The following is a 16,014-nucleotide window of genomic DNA, read 5'->3' as shown; positions in this document are numbered from 1 at the left end:
ACCATTGCTGATATATGTACAAAATAAAAATAGATCAGACTTTCTATGGTTATATGCGTAATCTATTAGATTAGTCTGTTCCATCTAACAATATTAATTTAGCATAGGTATTCTAATGTTCTTATAAATAATACATAACATTTATTTTTCTCATCTTTCATTATTCATCATTTTTTTATTCTTTTATTTTTTATTTTTTATTTTTCATTATTATCATATTTCATTATATTATTCTATTCAGTATTGGTTGTATTCTATATATGTTTTTGCGAATAGTCCAAAAGTTTTCCATAAAGATAGTAAATCGTATAAACATAAATGTTCTTTTTGCATAAAAAATCCTTATTGAATAATATTGGATCCTTATCATCATCTTTTTATTTTTTAGTCTGGTCCGTTAAAATAAAAATAAAATCAGAGGCTATTGCAGTTTTATTCATAATTTATCTATTAAGTATTATATTAATATATAATAAACAGCTATACATAATTCGTGGGTTTACCTTTAAAAGCTATATAATACTAAGAAACTAAGTGAAACAAAAACCCAGATGGACTTTGATATATGAAGTCTAAATTGATCCCAATTAAATTTTTAAGTCTACATTTTAGTATACTATATAAGATTGACTCAGTACATATGGTTAGTATTTTAGAGTATTACTTGTACATGCATTTCATTGTATTTATATTTCCAGTATGTCCCTTATTTGGTGTTTAATCGTTTATAATATTATTGATTACCAATTAATCACAACTGATTGCTATGAAAGTCATCAGACAGGTATATAATTGAGATCATGGAGAGGGGAAGTATCCGTCTTGAGGAAGTCTCCGTTGCTAGGAGACGAAACGCGTTGACGCCCACTTTCCGATACACTGCTCACTTGGTGATACCCGCAGAAAGGACCCAGTCCGCAGCTCAGCATAACCGTGACAGCTTCGGTCATAGTCTTCTGCCGCACGCTGGATTCATCATTGCCGCACGGCTGTACAGACACTGGTCGGGTGAGTTCCGTGTGATACCCGCAGAAAGAACCTAGTCTGCAGCTCAGCATAACCGTGACAGCTTCGGTCACAGTCTTCTGCCGCATGCTGGATTCATCATTGCCGCACGGCTGTACAAACACTAGTCGGGTGAGTTCTTTGTGACCCCCGCTGTGGGGCCTAACACCTGTTTCCAGTAGTTTGTTCACGGCGGCTAAATCCAACTTAATTGAAAATTGCCACTATTTAAAATTAACAAAACCATTTTGGGAAAGACGGCAATTATCAGCTGCTATTATTCTAACAGGACATAAAGCATATACTATTACTCCACGTGCATTTCATCTAATAAGGACCCTGTCCATATACCAACGCAGGAACCAGCACGGGAGCATTAATTACATATTGCACCTTTCCTCTAAAGAACTACAATTAACATCTGAGACTGTGAGACTGCAAAATATCCTTGCGGGAATTACAAATCTAAACCAATACACTGGGACGCCAGTGTTTTGAATCTCTTATTATCACCACTTGAAATAGTTATTTTAACTGTTTTATTGCATGCTGCTTGATAATATAATTTTTATTTATATTATAACTCATTTGATAAATTGTAAAATTGTCATTAATTTTTTCTTTTTTCTTTTTTACTTTTACTAAATGCTGCATATTCTACTTCAATTGATACTATAAAAAGAGTTTTTTTATTATTATTCTGAAGTTGTACTGAGTCTATCTTCTGTGTCCGACTGCACATTTATTTTTGATATATTGTTTCAAGCGCAAAGCATATTTCCTCTTTTTCTTTCTAGTTCCTAATTGTTGCAACCTGGCAAGTTGCTTATGCTTAGCTGCTGAAACAATTTAGCTCATAAACATTTAAACTACTACAGCGCCGGGTTATCACAAACGGTATCCGTTTTGTGATCTATCTTCTCTCTCTGCACACATTTAGGACAAGATGCCACAAAGTCTTTGATGTCGACTTTCATCTTCGGCCACCAGTATGTCTCGGAGAGAAATTTAAAAGTCTTTAGGACACCAGGATGCCCAGTAAATTTAGACTGATGAGCCCAAGACAACAACTTAGAACGGAGTTCAGGAGCAACAAAAGTCTTACCAGGAGGCGGAGCTGGAGAAACTTGTGAAGAAGCAAAAGCAACAGGATCCAGGATGGAGCGTGGTACTGGATCGGATATCTCGTCCTCAGATTCCATGGATCGAGACAAGGCATCTGCTTTGGTATTCTGAGAACCTGGGCGGAAATGGAGCTTAAAATTAAAACGGGAGAAGAACATAACCCATCGGGACTGGCGAGGATTAAGGCACTGAGCTGCCTTCAAATAGAGCAGATTTTTATGATCCGTATAGATGTTAAATGGAAACTTCGCCCCTTCCAGGAGATACCTCCATTCCTCAAGGGCCAGTTTAATCGCCAGAAGCTCTTGATCTCCGATGGAATAATTAACTTCTGCAGGAAGAAACTTGCGGGAAAAGAATCCACAGGGATGAGTCTTCCCGTCAGCTCCCGTCTGAGAGAGAACAGCTCCCACTCCTACTGTGGAAGCATCCACCTCCAACTCGAATGGCTTATTAACATCGGGCTGTAACAAAACTGGCGCGGTCATAAAAGCCATCTTGATTTTCTGAAACGCAGCCAGGGCATCTTCTGACCAGTTGGAATGATCTGCCCCTTTTCGAGTTAAGCTAGTAATAGGAGCAATGAGAGTTGAAAAGCCTCGGATAAATTTCCTATAATAATTGGCGAAGCCCAGGAATCGTTGAATGGACTTGAGAGTGTTCGGAATGGACCAATTGGCAATAGCTTCCAATTTTGCCGGGTCCATTTGGAGATCCGATCCAGAAATTATATACCCCAGGAAGGGTATGGAGGCAACCTCAAAGGTACACTTGGACAATTTGCCGTAAAGACGGTTCTCACGAAGACGTCGGAGGACTTCACGGACTTGGAGACGATGAGAAGAGAGGTCTTGAGAGAAGATGAGAATATCGTCCAGGTAAACAACGAGATACTTGTACAGAACGTCACGGAAGACTTCATTAACAAAGTGCTGGAACACTGCTGGAGCATTGCTCAACCCGAATGGCATTACCAGGTACTCGTAATGGCCATCCCGAGTATTGAAAGCTGTCTTCCATTCATCACCGCTGCGAATTCTGATGAGATTATAGGCACCGCGGAGATCTAACTTGGTGAAGATGCGGGCTCCTTTGACTCTATCAAATAACTCGGTAATAAGAGGTAACGGGTAGCTGTTCTTAATGGTAATATCATTAAGTCCCCGGTAGTCAATACATGGACGTAGTCCTCCATCTTTCTTTTTAACAAAAAAGAAACCTGCCCCAGCAGGTGATGATGAGGGACGGATGAATCCTTTCTGTAGGTTTTCTTTGATGTATTCGCTCATCGCTTCGGTTTCAGGAACAGATAACGGGTAGGTGCGCCCCCTAGGTGGTTTTTTGCCAGGAATGAGGTCGATGGGGCAATCCCACTCTCTATGGGGCGGCAGGACATCAGCGGCCTTTTCGCTGAAGACGTCAGCGAAATCTTGGTAGGCCATAGGAAGAGTAGACTGGGTCTTGATTTCAGAAGTCTTGACAGGAACAACTTGGGCTAAACAAGACTGACGGCAATGTGACCCCCAAGCAGTTAGTTGTAATGTAGACCAATCAATCTGCGGGTTATGTAACTGGAGCCAGGGCATACCTAACACAATCTCCTGAGTTGCCTGAGGAATAACTAAAAACTTTATTAACTCAGAATGCAGGAACCCAACCCCCAGTATCACTGGCCTGGTTTGTTGAGTGATATACCCCTTAGAAATACGACTACCATCTACTGCCGTGATGTAGACTGGACATGGAAGTTCATAGACCGGCAGATGAAACTTGTCTACCGCAGCTTGAGTGATGAAATTCCCCGCTGCACCACAGTCTACCAACGCAGTTGCAGATTGGAGTCCAGCCACCGTCTCTAAGGTCACAGGAAGAATGAGATCTTGGGTTGAAGGAGCTTGCCTGAAAGATCCCAACTTGACTCCTCCCTTACAAGTCAGGATCTGGCGTTTCCCGAACGCACTGGACAAGAATTTATTTGGTGACCTACTGCCGCACAATAAAGACACAGTCTCTCACGAAGTCTCCTTGACCGCTCCTCAGAAGTTAAGCGGGACCTATTAATTTGCATAGGCTCGTCAGAAGGTGGAGGCTGAAACTGTACAGGAGGTACCATTCTTGGTTTGCGACACTCAGCACGAGCACGCTCACTGTTGCGTTCGCGGATGCGAGAGTCCAACTTGATACATAGGGAGATTAACTCTGGTAATTGCTCAGGGATATCACGGGTTGCCAGTTCATCTTTTATCCGTTCCGAGAGTCCATGCCAGAAGGCTGCTACCAAGGCTTGGTTATTCCACTGAACCTCTGCGGCTAACGTCTGGAACTGGATGACGTATTGGCCCATACTGCGAGTCCCTTGACGGAGCTGGAGAAGATCTGCGGAGGCTGATGTTGCACGACCCGGTTCATCAAAGATGCGTCTAAAGATGGAAACAAACTCGGCATAGTTGTTCATCAACGGGTCCGCACGTTCCCACAGAGGAGACACCCAACTCAGGGCTGATCCAGAGAGCAGTGAAATAATATAAGCAACCTTGGATCTTGGCGTGGGAAAATTGTGAGGTAAAAGTTCAAACTGGACTTCACACTGGTTGAGGAACCCACGGCATAACTTCGGACTGCCATAATACCTGCTAGGCACAGGCAGGTGCAAACGGGATACTGGAGCAGATGCAGCCGGAGAAGAAGAACCCCCAACACTTGCATGTGCAGGGGTAACAGGAACTGGAGGTGCAGGCGCACTTAGCAGAGATTGTTGTAACGTATCAATCCGGGAGGACATCCCTTGCAGAAACTGGAATATCTGCTGCTGCACAGCCTCTTGTCCATCCAAACGGGAGACCAGATTTTGTAAGGCCCCTGACCCCACACTCTGACCACCGTCCGAGTCCATCGGTCCTGAACTTACTGTCAGAGTCGGTTTTGTTTGTGTCCCCGGAGGGGGCGCTAGTGGGTCAGTGGAGGTAGGAGGAATGAAGTGAGGAGGCAGTATTGGATTTCTGCGCATGTGCACAATGTAGTTTATTGATAACAGAAAGTCCAGATAATAATGCAGCAGAAAGTAAAACAAACGAATGCAATGGAAATGGCAATGGTAACGGCAATGGTAATGGCAATGGTATAATATGGTTTGAGAACTGAAAGTCTATGGCAAAGTATGTAATATGGAAATGAAACCGGAATGGTTAAAACGTGAAGCCAGCAGAGATGGGAACAATGGTAGCAAACCTGGTAGCAATGCAGGAGACTTGGTGTTAATGTCCACTGTGCTGTTGGAGAAGCACAATCAGCATGCAGGCTGAATCACAGGTGAGATGACAGAATGCACCTGGATAGGGAGTCTCTACTGCTGAAGGCTGGAGCACACTGCAGGTGTAGAAGGTGTGAAGCCAGAAAGGTATTGCTGTGGTGCTGGTGCTTGTAGTTCCACGGAGTAACAGGTACAGGAGAATATCCAGGAACACGGAGGAACAGGAGAATATCCAGGAACACGGAGGATCAGGAGAATATCCAGGAACACGGAGGAACAGGATAACAGGTCCAAACACACGAGTCGCAGGAGTGACACAAAGTTCAGGACAACCTCTGACTCACCCTGCAGCTCCTGATATACCCCCTGACCGGCAGGTATTGGCTGGAGTGAGACGAGGGGGTGCGGCCAAGCTCCGGATTGGCTGCCGAACTTACACTGGGGAAAACTGTCATGGCGGCGCCCATGCCGCGGCCCGGCTGGGACGCGGCGCGCCCACACGCCCGTTGACTCCAGGGGCGCTCCCAGGCCTGAGATGGCATCCACGAGCAGGGCGACAGGTGACAGCAACATGCAGTGACCCCGGACGGAGTCCGCTCCGGCGGACAGACATAACAGCGGTGAGTCGATTCCTGACAATATGTAGATATATACCAGAAGCGCAGTATACCAGGAGCGCAGTATATCTAGATATATACAAGGAGCACAGTATACCAGAAGCGCAGTATATCTAGATATATACCAGGATCACAGTATATCTAGATATATACCAGGAGCGCAGTATACCAGGAATGCGGTATACCAAAAATGAGGTACAGTATATATACCAGGAGTGTGATATACTAGAAGTGTAGTATACCGGAAGAGCAGTATATAAGGAATGCAGTATACCAGGAGCGCTGTATAACGGGAGTGAAGTATACCAGTAGCACTTTATAACAGGAGTGCAGTATACCAGGAGCATTGAATACCAGGAGCGCAGTATACCAAGAGCGCTGTTTAACAGGAGTGCAGTATACCAGGAGCACTGTATAACAGGAGTGCAGTATACCAGGAGCGCTGTATAACGGGAGTAAAGTATACCAGGAGCACTGTATAACAGGAGTGCAGTATACCAGGAGCGCTGTATAACAGGAGTGCAGTATACCAGGAGCGCTGTATAACAGGAGTGCAGTATACCAGGAGCGCTGTATAACAGGAGTGCAGTATACCAGGAGCGCTGTATAACAGGAGTGCTGTATAACAGGGGTGCAGTATACCAGGAGCGCTGTATAACAGGAGTGCAGTGTACCAGGAGCGCAGTATACCAGGAGTGCAGTATACCAGGAGCGCTGTGTAACAGGAGTGTAGTATACCAGGAGCACTGTATAACAGGAGTGCAGTATACCAGGAGCACTGTATAACAGGAGTGCAGTATACCAGAAGCACTGTATAGCAGGAGTGCTGTATAACATAGTATCTGAGGTTGAAAAAAGACAATTGTCCATCGAGTTCAACCTATTTGTGGTCTCCTATGCATGATGATTTGACTAAAATTTCTGAATGATGCTGCTGTCAGCCGTTGCATTTTATCCCTATTTATAGTAACTATAATGCATGACAATGCACCATACCCCCTGGATATCCTTATCCATTAGGAATTTATCTAACCCATTCTTAAAGGTGTTGACAGATTCCGCAATTACAACTCCCTCGGGCAGGGAATTCCAAACACGTATTGTCCTTACCGTGAAAAAGCCTTTACGCCGTATTGTGCGGAATCTCCTCTCCTCTAACCTGAGCGAGTGTCCACGAGTCCTCTGTGTTGATCTAACCAAAAATGGGTCCCGCGCAAGCTCTGTGTATTGTCCCCTTATATATTTGTAGATGTTGATCATATCCCCTCTTAGTCTCCGCTTTTCCAATGTAAACATGCCTAGTCTTTCAAGCCTTTCCTTGTATTCCATTGTCTCCATGCCCTTAATTAGTTTGGTCGCCCTCCTCTGTACCTTTTCAAGCTCCATGATATCCTTTTTGTAGTACGATGCCCAGAATTGTACACAGTATGCAAGGTGTGGCCTCACTAGTGATTTATATAACGGGAGTATAATACTCTCGTCCCTAGCATCAATACCCCGTTTTATGCATGCTAATATCTTACTAGCCTTCTTTGCTGCAGTCCTACTTTGGGTACTACTGCTTAGCTTACCATCTATGAGGACACCTAAGTCCTTTTCCAGTACAGAATCCCCTAATTTTACCCCATTTAGTTGGTAGGTGTAATTTTTGTTCTTGTTACCACAGTGCATTACCTTACACTTGTCTGTGTTGAAGCGCATTCTCCATTTGGCTGCCCATGCTTCAAATTTAACTAAGTCATTCTGAAGAGACTCGGCATCCTCCTCTGTATTTATAGCCTTACACAATTTGGTATCATCTGCAAAAATTGACACCATGCTCTCTAGACCTTCTGTTAGGTTATTAATGAAAATATTGAACAATAGCGGTCCTAATACTGAGCCTTGCGGCACACCACTTAGCACTTCAGTCCAAGTTTAAAAAGATCCATTAACCACAACGCGCTGCTCCCTATTATCTAACCAGTTTTTGACCCAAGTGCATATTGTGCTTCCTAGCCCTGATTCTTGTAGCTTGTAGATAAGTCTCATGTGTGGTACAGTATCGAACGCTTCGGCAAAGTCTAAAAAGACTACATCCACGTCTTTACCCTGATCTAGGTTTGCGCTTACTGTTTCATAAAAGCCAAGTAAGTTGGTTTGACAGGATCTGTCCTTCATAAACCCATGTTGATTCCTTTTAATGACCTTATTGACTTCAAGGAACTTCTGAATACTATCTCTTAGAATACCTTCCAATACTTTCCCCACTATAGATGTAAGACTAACTGGTCTATAATTACCTGGTTCAGCTTTACTTCCCTTTTTGAATATAGGCACTACTTCCGCTATACGCCAGTCTTTGGGAACCATACCTGATATAACTGAATCCTTAAAGATCAAAGATAGCGGTTTTGCCAGTTCAGAGTTAAGCTCCATTAGAACCCTTGGGTGAATACCATCGGGCCCTGGTGATTTATTAATCTTTAAATGTTTTAATCGGTCACAGACTACTTCCTCGCTTAAATAAGTACCTATCAGTGGGATATTCTCATTATTGAGATTGTGTGTCAGTCCCTGAAATGGGTCCTCTCTAGTGAATACTGTTGAAAAAAACTCATTTAGTGTGTCCGCTATGTTATTATCATTTTTGCTTAAGTCTCCCAACTTGTCTTTTAAAGGCCTATACTCTCCTTCTTTAATCTCTTGCTATTAATGTATTTAAAGATTTTTTTGGGATTCGCTTTGCTTTCCTTTGCTACTAGTTTTTCAGTTTCTACTTTAGCCGCTCTTATTTCCTTTTTGCAAATTTTGTTACATTACTTATAGTACTGAAATTACTCTGCTTCCCCGTCAGATTTGTATTTTTTAAATGCTCGCCTTTTCTTGCCCATAAGTTCCTTAATCTTTTTGTTAAGCCACATCGGTTTATGATTTTTATTCCCTTTTTTGCTACTCATAGGAATAAATTTGAGTGTATTTTTAGCTAGCAGGAATTTTAGTACCTCCCATTTCTCCGTAGTATTTTTTCCTAAAAACAAAACTTCCCATTCAATATCCCTGAAAAATACCCTCATCTTTTCAAAATTTGCTTTGCTAAAGTTTAGAGTCCTAGTTGAGCCAGTATAGGGCTGTTTATGGAAACTGATATTGAATGTGACCATATTGTGGTCGCTGTTTCCTATGGGTTCCCCTACTATAATACCCGATACCAAATCCTGATTGTTTGTTAATACCAGGTCTAAGATTGCATTGTACCTAGTTGGTTCCTCAATTAGTTGGACTAAGTAGTTATCATTAAGTGTGTTTAAAAACATATTGCCCCTAGCAGTATCACATGAATCGTTTTTCCAGTTTATCTCTGGATAGTTGAAATCTCCCATCACTACTATGTATCCTACTCCTGCTGCTCTTTCAATTTGCTTTAGTAACAATTCCTCATCAGATGCGTTGATACCAGGCGGCCTATAGCATACACCCAATACTAACTTTTTTATTCCTTTTTCCCCGCATGCAATTTCAACCCATAATGTCTCGACAGTGTCTACAGTCCCCTCCTGAATATCTTCCCGTATATCAGGTTTTAAAAACGGCTTTACGTAAAGACACACCCCTCCACCCTTTTTATTTAGTCTGTCTCTCCTAAACAGTGTATAGCCCTCTAGATTGACTGTACAATCATTAGATTCATCCCACCAAGTTTCAGTAATGCCTATAATATCATACTGTTTGCTTGCTGCAAGTATTTCTAGTTCACCCTTTTTACCAGTAATGCTTCTGGCGTCTACATACATACAACTAAGATAACTTTCACCTTATGTAGCAATGATGACCTGTAATCGTCATTGGTTAGTGCTTTGGTAAAATCCCTTTTAGTACCCATGTTAGTAACCTTACCGCCTGCTCTTACCCTCCCCCCAACTTCTCCCTCATTTTGTTTACTACCGCCATCCCCACTATTCTCACTTCATGACCGGAGCGCTGTATAACAGGAGTGCAGTATACCAGGAGCACGGTATAACAGGAGTGCAGTATACCAGAAGTGCTGTATAACAGGAGTGCAGTATACCAGGAGCACTGTATAACAGGAGTGCAGTATACCAGGAGCACAGTATACCAGGAGCGCTGTATAACATGAGTGCAGTATACCTGGAGCACAGTAAACCAGGAGCAAGGTATGACAGGAGTGCAGTATAGCAGGAGCTTTGTATAACAGGAGTGCAGTATACCAGGAGCACAGTATACCAGGAGCACTGCATAACATGAGTGCAGTATACCTGGAGCGCAGTAAACCAGGAGCAAGGTATAACAGGAGTGCAGTATACCAGGAGCGCTGTATAACAGGAGTGCAGTATACCAGGAGCGCTGTATAACAGGAGTGCAGTATACCAGGAGCGCTGTATAACAGGAGCGCAGTATACCAGGAGCGCAGTATACCAGGAGCGCTGTGTAACAACAGTGTAGTATACCAGGAGCGCTGTATAACAGGAGTGCAGTATACCAGGAGCACTGTAAAACAGGAGTGCAGTATATCAGGAGCGCTGTATAACAGGAGTGCAGTATACCAGGAGCGCTGCATAACAGGAGTGCAGTATACCAGGAGCACAGTATACCAGGAGTGCTGTATAACATGAGTGCAGTATACCTGGAGCGCAGTAAACCAGGAGCACGGTATAACAGGAGTGCAGTATAGCAGGAGCGCAGTATACCAGGAGCGCAGTATACCAGGAGCGCTGTATAACAGGAGCGCTGTATAACAGGAGTGCAGTATACCAGAAGTGCTGTATAACAGGAGTGCAGTATACCAGGAGCACTGTATAACAGGAGTGCAGTATACCAGGAGTGCTGTATAACAGGAGTGCAGTATACCAGGAGCACTGTATAACAGGAGAGCAGTATACCAGGAGTGCAGTATACCAGGAGCGCTGTATAACAGGAGAGCAGTATACCAGGAGCGCTGTATAACAGGAGTGCAGTATACCAGGAGCGCTGTATAACAGGAGTGCAGTATACCAGGAGCACTGTATAACAGGAGTGCAGTATACCAGGAGCGCTGTATAACAGGAGTGCAGTATACCAGGAGCGCTGTATAACAGGAGTGCAGTATACCAGGAGCGCTGTATAACAGGAGTGCAGTATACCAGGAGCGCTGTATAACAGGAGCGCAGTATACCAGGAGCGCAGTATACCAGGAGCGCTGTGTAACAACAGTGTAGTATACCAGGAGCGCTGTATAACAGGAGTGCAGTATACCAGGAGCACTGTAAAACAGGAGTGCAGTATATCAGGAGCGCTGTATAACAGGAGTGCAGTATACCAGGAGCGCTGCATAACAGGAGTGCAGTATACCAGGAGCACAGTATACCAGGAGTGCTGTATAACATGAGTGCAGTATACCTGGAGCGCAGTAAACCAGGAGCACGGTATAACAGGAGTGCAGTATAGCAGGAGCGCAGTATACCAGGAGCGCAGTATACCAGGAGCGCTGTATAACAGGAGCGCTGTATAACAGGAGTGCAGTATACCAGAAGTGCTATATAACAGGAGTGCAGTATACCAGGAGCACTGTATAACAGGAGTGCAGTATACCAGGAGTGCTGTATAACAGGAGTGCAGTATACCAGGAGCACTGTATAACAGGAGAGCAGTATACCAGGAGTGCAGTATACCAGGAGCGCTGTATAACAGGAGAGCAGTATACCAGGAGCGCTGTATAACAGGAGTGCAGTATACCAGGAGCGCTGTATAACAGGAGTGCAGTATACCAGGAGCACTGTATAACAGGAGTGCAGTATACCAGGAGCGCTGTATAACAGGAGTGCAGTATACCAGGAGCGCTGTATAACAGGAGTGCAGTATACCAGGAGCGCTGTATAACAGGAGTGCAGTATACCAGGAGCGCTGTATAACAGGAGCGCAGTATACCAGGAGCGCAGTATACCAGGAGCGCTGTGTAACAACAGTGTAGTATACCAGGAGCGCTGTATAACAGGAGTGCAGTATACCAGGAGCACTGTAAAACAGGAGTGCAGTATATCAGGAGCGCTGTATAACAGGAGTGCAGTATACCAGGAGCGCTGCATAACAGGAGTGCAGTATACCAGGAGCACAGTATACCAGGAGTGCTGTATAACATGAGTGCAGTATACCTGGAGCGCAGTAAACCAGGAGCACGGTATAACAGGAGTGCAGTATAGCAGGAGCGCAGTATACCAGGAGCGCAGTATACCAGGAGCGCTGTATAACAGGAGCGCTGTATAACAGGAGTGCAGTATACCAGAAGTGCTGTATAACAGGAGTGCAGTATACCAGGAGCACTGTATAACAGGAGTGCAGTATACCAGGAGTGCTGTATAACAGGAGTGCAGTATACCAGGAGCACTGTATAACAGGAGAGCAGTATACCAGGAGTGCAGTATACCAGGAGCGCTGTATAACAGGAGAGCAGTATACCAGGAGTGTAGTATACCAGGAGCACAGTATACCAGGAGCGCTGCATAACATGAGTGCAGTATACCTGGAGCGCAGTAAACCAGGAGCAAGGTATAACAGGAGTGCAGTATAGCAGGAGCGCTGTATAACAAGAGTGCAGTATACCAGGAGCGTTTTATAACAGGAGTGCAGTATACCAGGAGCGCTCTATAACGGGAGTGCAGTATACCAGGAGCGCTGTATAACAGCAGGGCAGTATACGAGGAGTGCAGTATACCAGGAGCGCAGTATACCAAGAGCGCTGTGTAACAGGAGTGTAGTATACCAGGAGTGCAGTATACCAGGATCACTGTATAACAGGAGTGCAGTATACCAGGAGCGCTGTATAACGGGAGCGAAGTATACCAGGAGCACTGTATAACAGGAGTGCAGTATACCAGGAGCGCTGTATAACAGGAGTGCAGTACACCAGGAGCGCTGAATAACAGGAGTGCAGTATACCAGGAGCACAGTATACCAGGAGCACAGTATACCAGGAGCGCTGTATAACATGAGTGCAGTATACCTGGAGCGCAGTAAACCAGGAGCAAGGTATAACAGGAGTGCAGTATAGCAGGAGCGCAGTATACCAGGAGCGCTGTATAACAGGAGTGCAGTATACCAGAAGTTCTGTATAACAGGAGCGCAGTATACCACGAGCACTGTATAACAGGAGTGCAGTATACCAGAAGTGCTGTATAACAGGAGTGCAGTATACCAGGAGCACTGTATAACAGGAGTGCAGTATACCAGGAGCGCTGTATAACAGGAGCACTGTATAACAGGAGTGTAGTATACCTGGAGCGCAGTAAACCAGGAGCAAGGTATAACAGGAGTGCAGTATAACAGGAGTGCAGTATACCAGGAGCACAGTATACCAGGAGCGCTGTATAACATGAGTGCAGTATACCAGGAGCGCAGTAAACCAGGAGCAAGGTATAACAGGAGTGCAGTATAGCAGGAGCGCTGTATAACAGGAGTGCAGTATACCAGGAGCACAGTATACCAGGGTCGCTGTATTACAGGAGTGCAGTATACCATGAGCGCTGTAAAACAGGAGCACTGTATAACAGGAGTGCAGTATACCAGGAGTGCTGTATAACAGGAGCGCAGTATACCAGGAGCGCAGTATACCAGGAGCGCTGTGTAAGAGGAGTGTAGTATACCAGGAGCGCTGTATAACAGGAGTGCAGCATACCAGGAGCACTGTATACCAGGAATGCAGTACACCAGGAGCGCTGTATAACAGGAGAGCAGTATACCAGGAGTGCAGTATACCAGGAGCGCTGTATAACAGGAGAGCAGTATACCAGGAGCACTGTATACAGAGCTGGCCCTAACCAATATGATGCCCTAGGCAAGATTTTGGCTGGTGCCCCTTAGCGCCACCGCTGGTTCCGCCTCTAACCTTGCACCTCTTTCCCAGCACCATTACCCCTCACCCATAGCAGTCCTTATTTTTGTATTTGTACCCACTATATTTTAAATAGGAACAGTTTGCACATTTGGTGCACAGCCCAAAAAGTGGTGAGTTTTTGCTGGCAAGGGGCATGGCCACACAATAGTAACCCCAATTCCAATTACGCCACACACTACTGCAACTTTATTCACAGTTGATCATGTGATAGTGTCCATAATTCATATTACATCCCACAGTAGTATCACTTTACCTTATAAACGTTACTCCTCACAGTAGAGCCCCTTATTCACATTACATCACACTGAATTGCTCCTTATTCACATTACACCACACCCTATTGCTCTTTATTCTCATTACACCACACCATATTGCTCCTTATTCACATTAGATGACACAGTAGTGCCCTTTCTATATGCAACGCCACATAGTAGAGCACCTTATATACATAATGCCGCACAGTAAGGCCCCTTACACATATGAGACACATTATTAATGTCCTTATAAACATAATGCGCCTTACACATTATGACAACCTTTATTAATGCCCTTTTACACATAATGTCCCTTACACATATGCTTCACAATATTAATACCCTTATGCACATAATGACACACATAGTGCCCCTACACATTGGCTGCACATTATTAATGCATTTTTACATGACACACATAATGCTCCTTACAAATATTCCGAACACTACTGCACAACCAACCCACTCACATGCGCACAGCATTCACACTGCCACTAACACAGCACTAACACCTCTGCCTCTGCTTGGATACAGATGTGTCCTCATAAATCTTCCCTCAATGCTAACGTCGGGAACTTTTTTATGAAAATGCATCTTATTTGCATTGCTATGTGGCTAGGATGCACAAGCAGTTTCTGTTGATTAAAATGATATGCAGCCTGCCTATATACTGTATGAGACTGTGGCTGTATCTGCATATGAAATGCTACACACAGAATATAGGCATGCCGCATATCATTTTAATCAGCAGAAGCTGCTGATGCCCCTAGGTATATCAAATGCCCTAGGCAATTGCCTAGTTTGCCTATGCCTATGGCCGGCTCTGGCTGTATAACAAGAGCGCAGTGTACCAGGGGAATGCAGCTGCGTGTTTCCAGCCTAGTAGCACCCTAGTTACAGCTACAGCAGAGACTCACAAACTCTCTAAACTTAAAAAAAGAAAACAATATTTTGTGCTGGTGCGGTTCCCCATTATGTAACCAGACTGTACCCAGTAGACTTATAATTGGACCCCCTCATTATATACTCTGTATCTCTCACCTCCAGCAGCATCGGCTGCCACACATCAGTATCTCCTTCCCAGAGGAGCAGACGCTGCAGAAACACTGATGTCCATCTTCATCCACCAGGTATCCCCAGCTGAGGAACCAGTCCTACAGGGGGAGAGGGTGACAGACAGCAATCCTCATCGCAATGTGAGAGGTGTTAGTGACCGCGTGTGAGGGTGGCAAACAGCGCTAAGCATAGTGTGAGAGGTGAGACCGCCGTATGATGTTAGTGACCCCCTGTGAGGGTGACAGATGGCGCTCTGCGCAGTGTGAGAGGTGAGACCGCCATATGATGTTAGTGTGTGTCTGTGATGGTGACAGACGGCGCTCTGCGCAGTGAGAGGTGATACTGCCGTAAGATGTGTTAGTGAGGGTGACAGACAGCGCTCAGCGCAGTGTGAGAAGTGAGACCGCCATGTGATGTGTTAGTGACCATCGGTGAGGGTGACATACAGCACTCAGTGCAGTGTGAGAGGTGAGACCGCCACATGATGTTAGTGTGTCTGTGAGGGTGACATACAGCGCTCAGTGCAGTGTGAGAGGTGAGACCGCCATATGATGTCAGTGTGTCTGTGAGGGTGACATACAGCGCTCAGCGCAGTGTGAGAGGTGAGACCGCCATATGATGTTAGTGTGTCTGTGAGGGTGACATACAGCGCTCAGCGCAGTGTGAGAGGTGAGACCGCCATATGATGTCAGTGTGTGCCTGTGAGGGTGACAGACGGCGCTCAGCGCAGTGTGAGAGGTGAGACCGCCACATGATGTTAGTGTGTCTGTGAGGGTGACATACAGCACTCAGTGCAGTGTGAGAGGTGAGACCGCCACATGATGTTAGTGTGTCTGTGAG

General features: G+C 44.9%; 1 protein-coding gene across 2 annotated transcripts in view; it reads right to left on the bottom strand.

Annotated features, from left to right (window-relative positions):
- The window catches only part of LOC134911077 (DNA (cytosine-5)-methyltransferase 3A-like), a 104,340-nt gene that overhangs the window by 70,256 nt on the left and 18,070 nt on the right, over positions 1 to 16,014 (bottom strand). For both annotated transcript variants that reach the window (XM_063919460.1, XM_063919461.1), the window contains exon 7: positions 15,160 to 15,272. In XM_063919460.1, coding sequence (XP_063775530.1) covers positions 15,160 to 15,272 — 113 coding nt within the window. The remainder of the gene's footprint in view (positions 1 to 15,159; positions 15,273 to 16,014) is intronic.

Source organism: Pseudophryne corroboree, chromosome 4, assembly GCF_028390025.1.
Source record: "Pseudophryne corroboree isolate aPseCor3 chromosome 4, aPseCor3.hap2, whole genome shotgun sequence".
In the NCBI taxonomy this organism is placed as follows: domain Eukaryota; kingdom Metazoa; phylum Chordata; class Amphibia; order Anura; family Myobatrachidae; genus Pseudophryne; species Pseudophryne corroboree.
The sequence above is the reverse complement of the archived record's forward strand: the minus strand, read 5'-3'. Positions and strand labels throughout refer to the sequence as shown.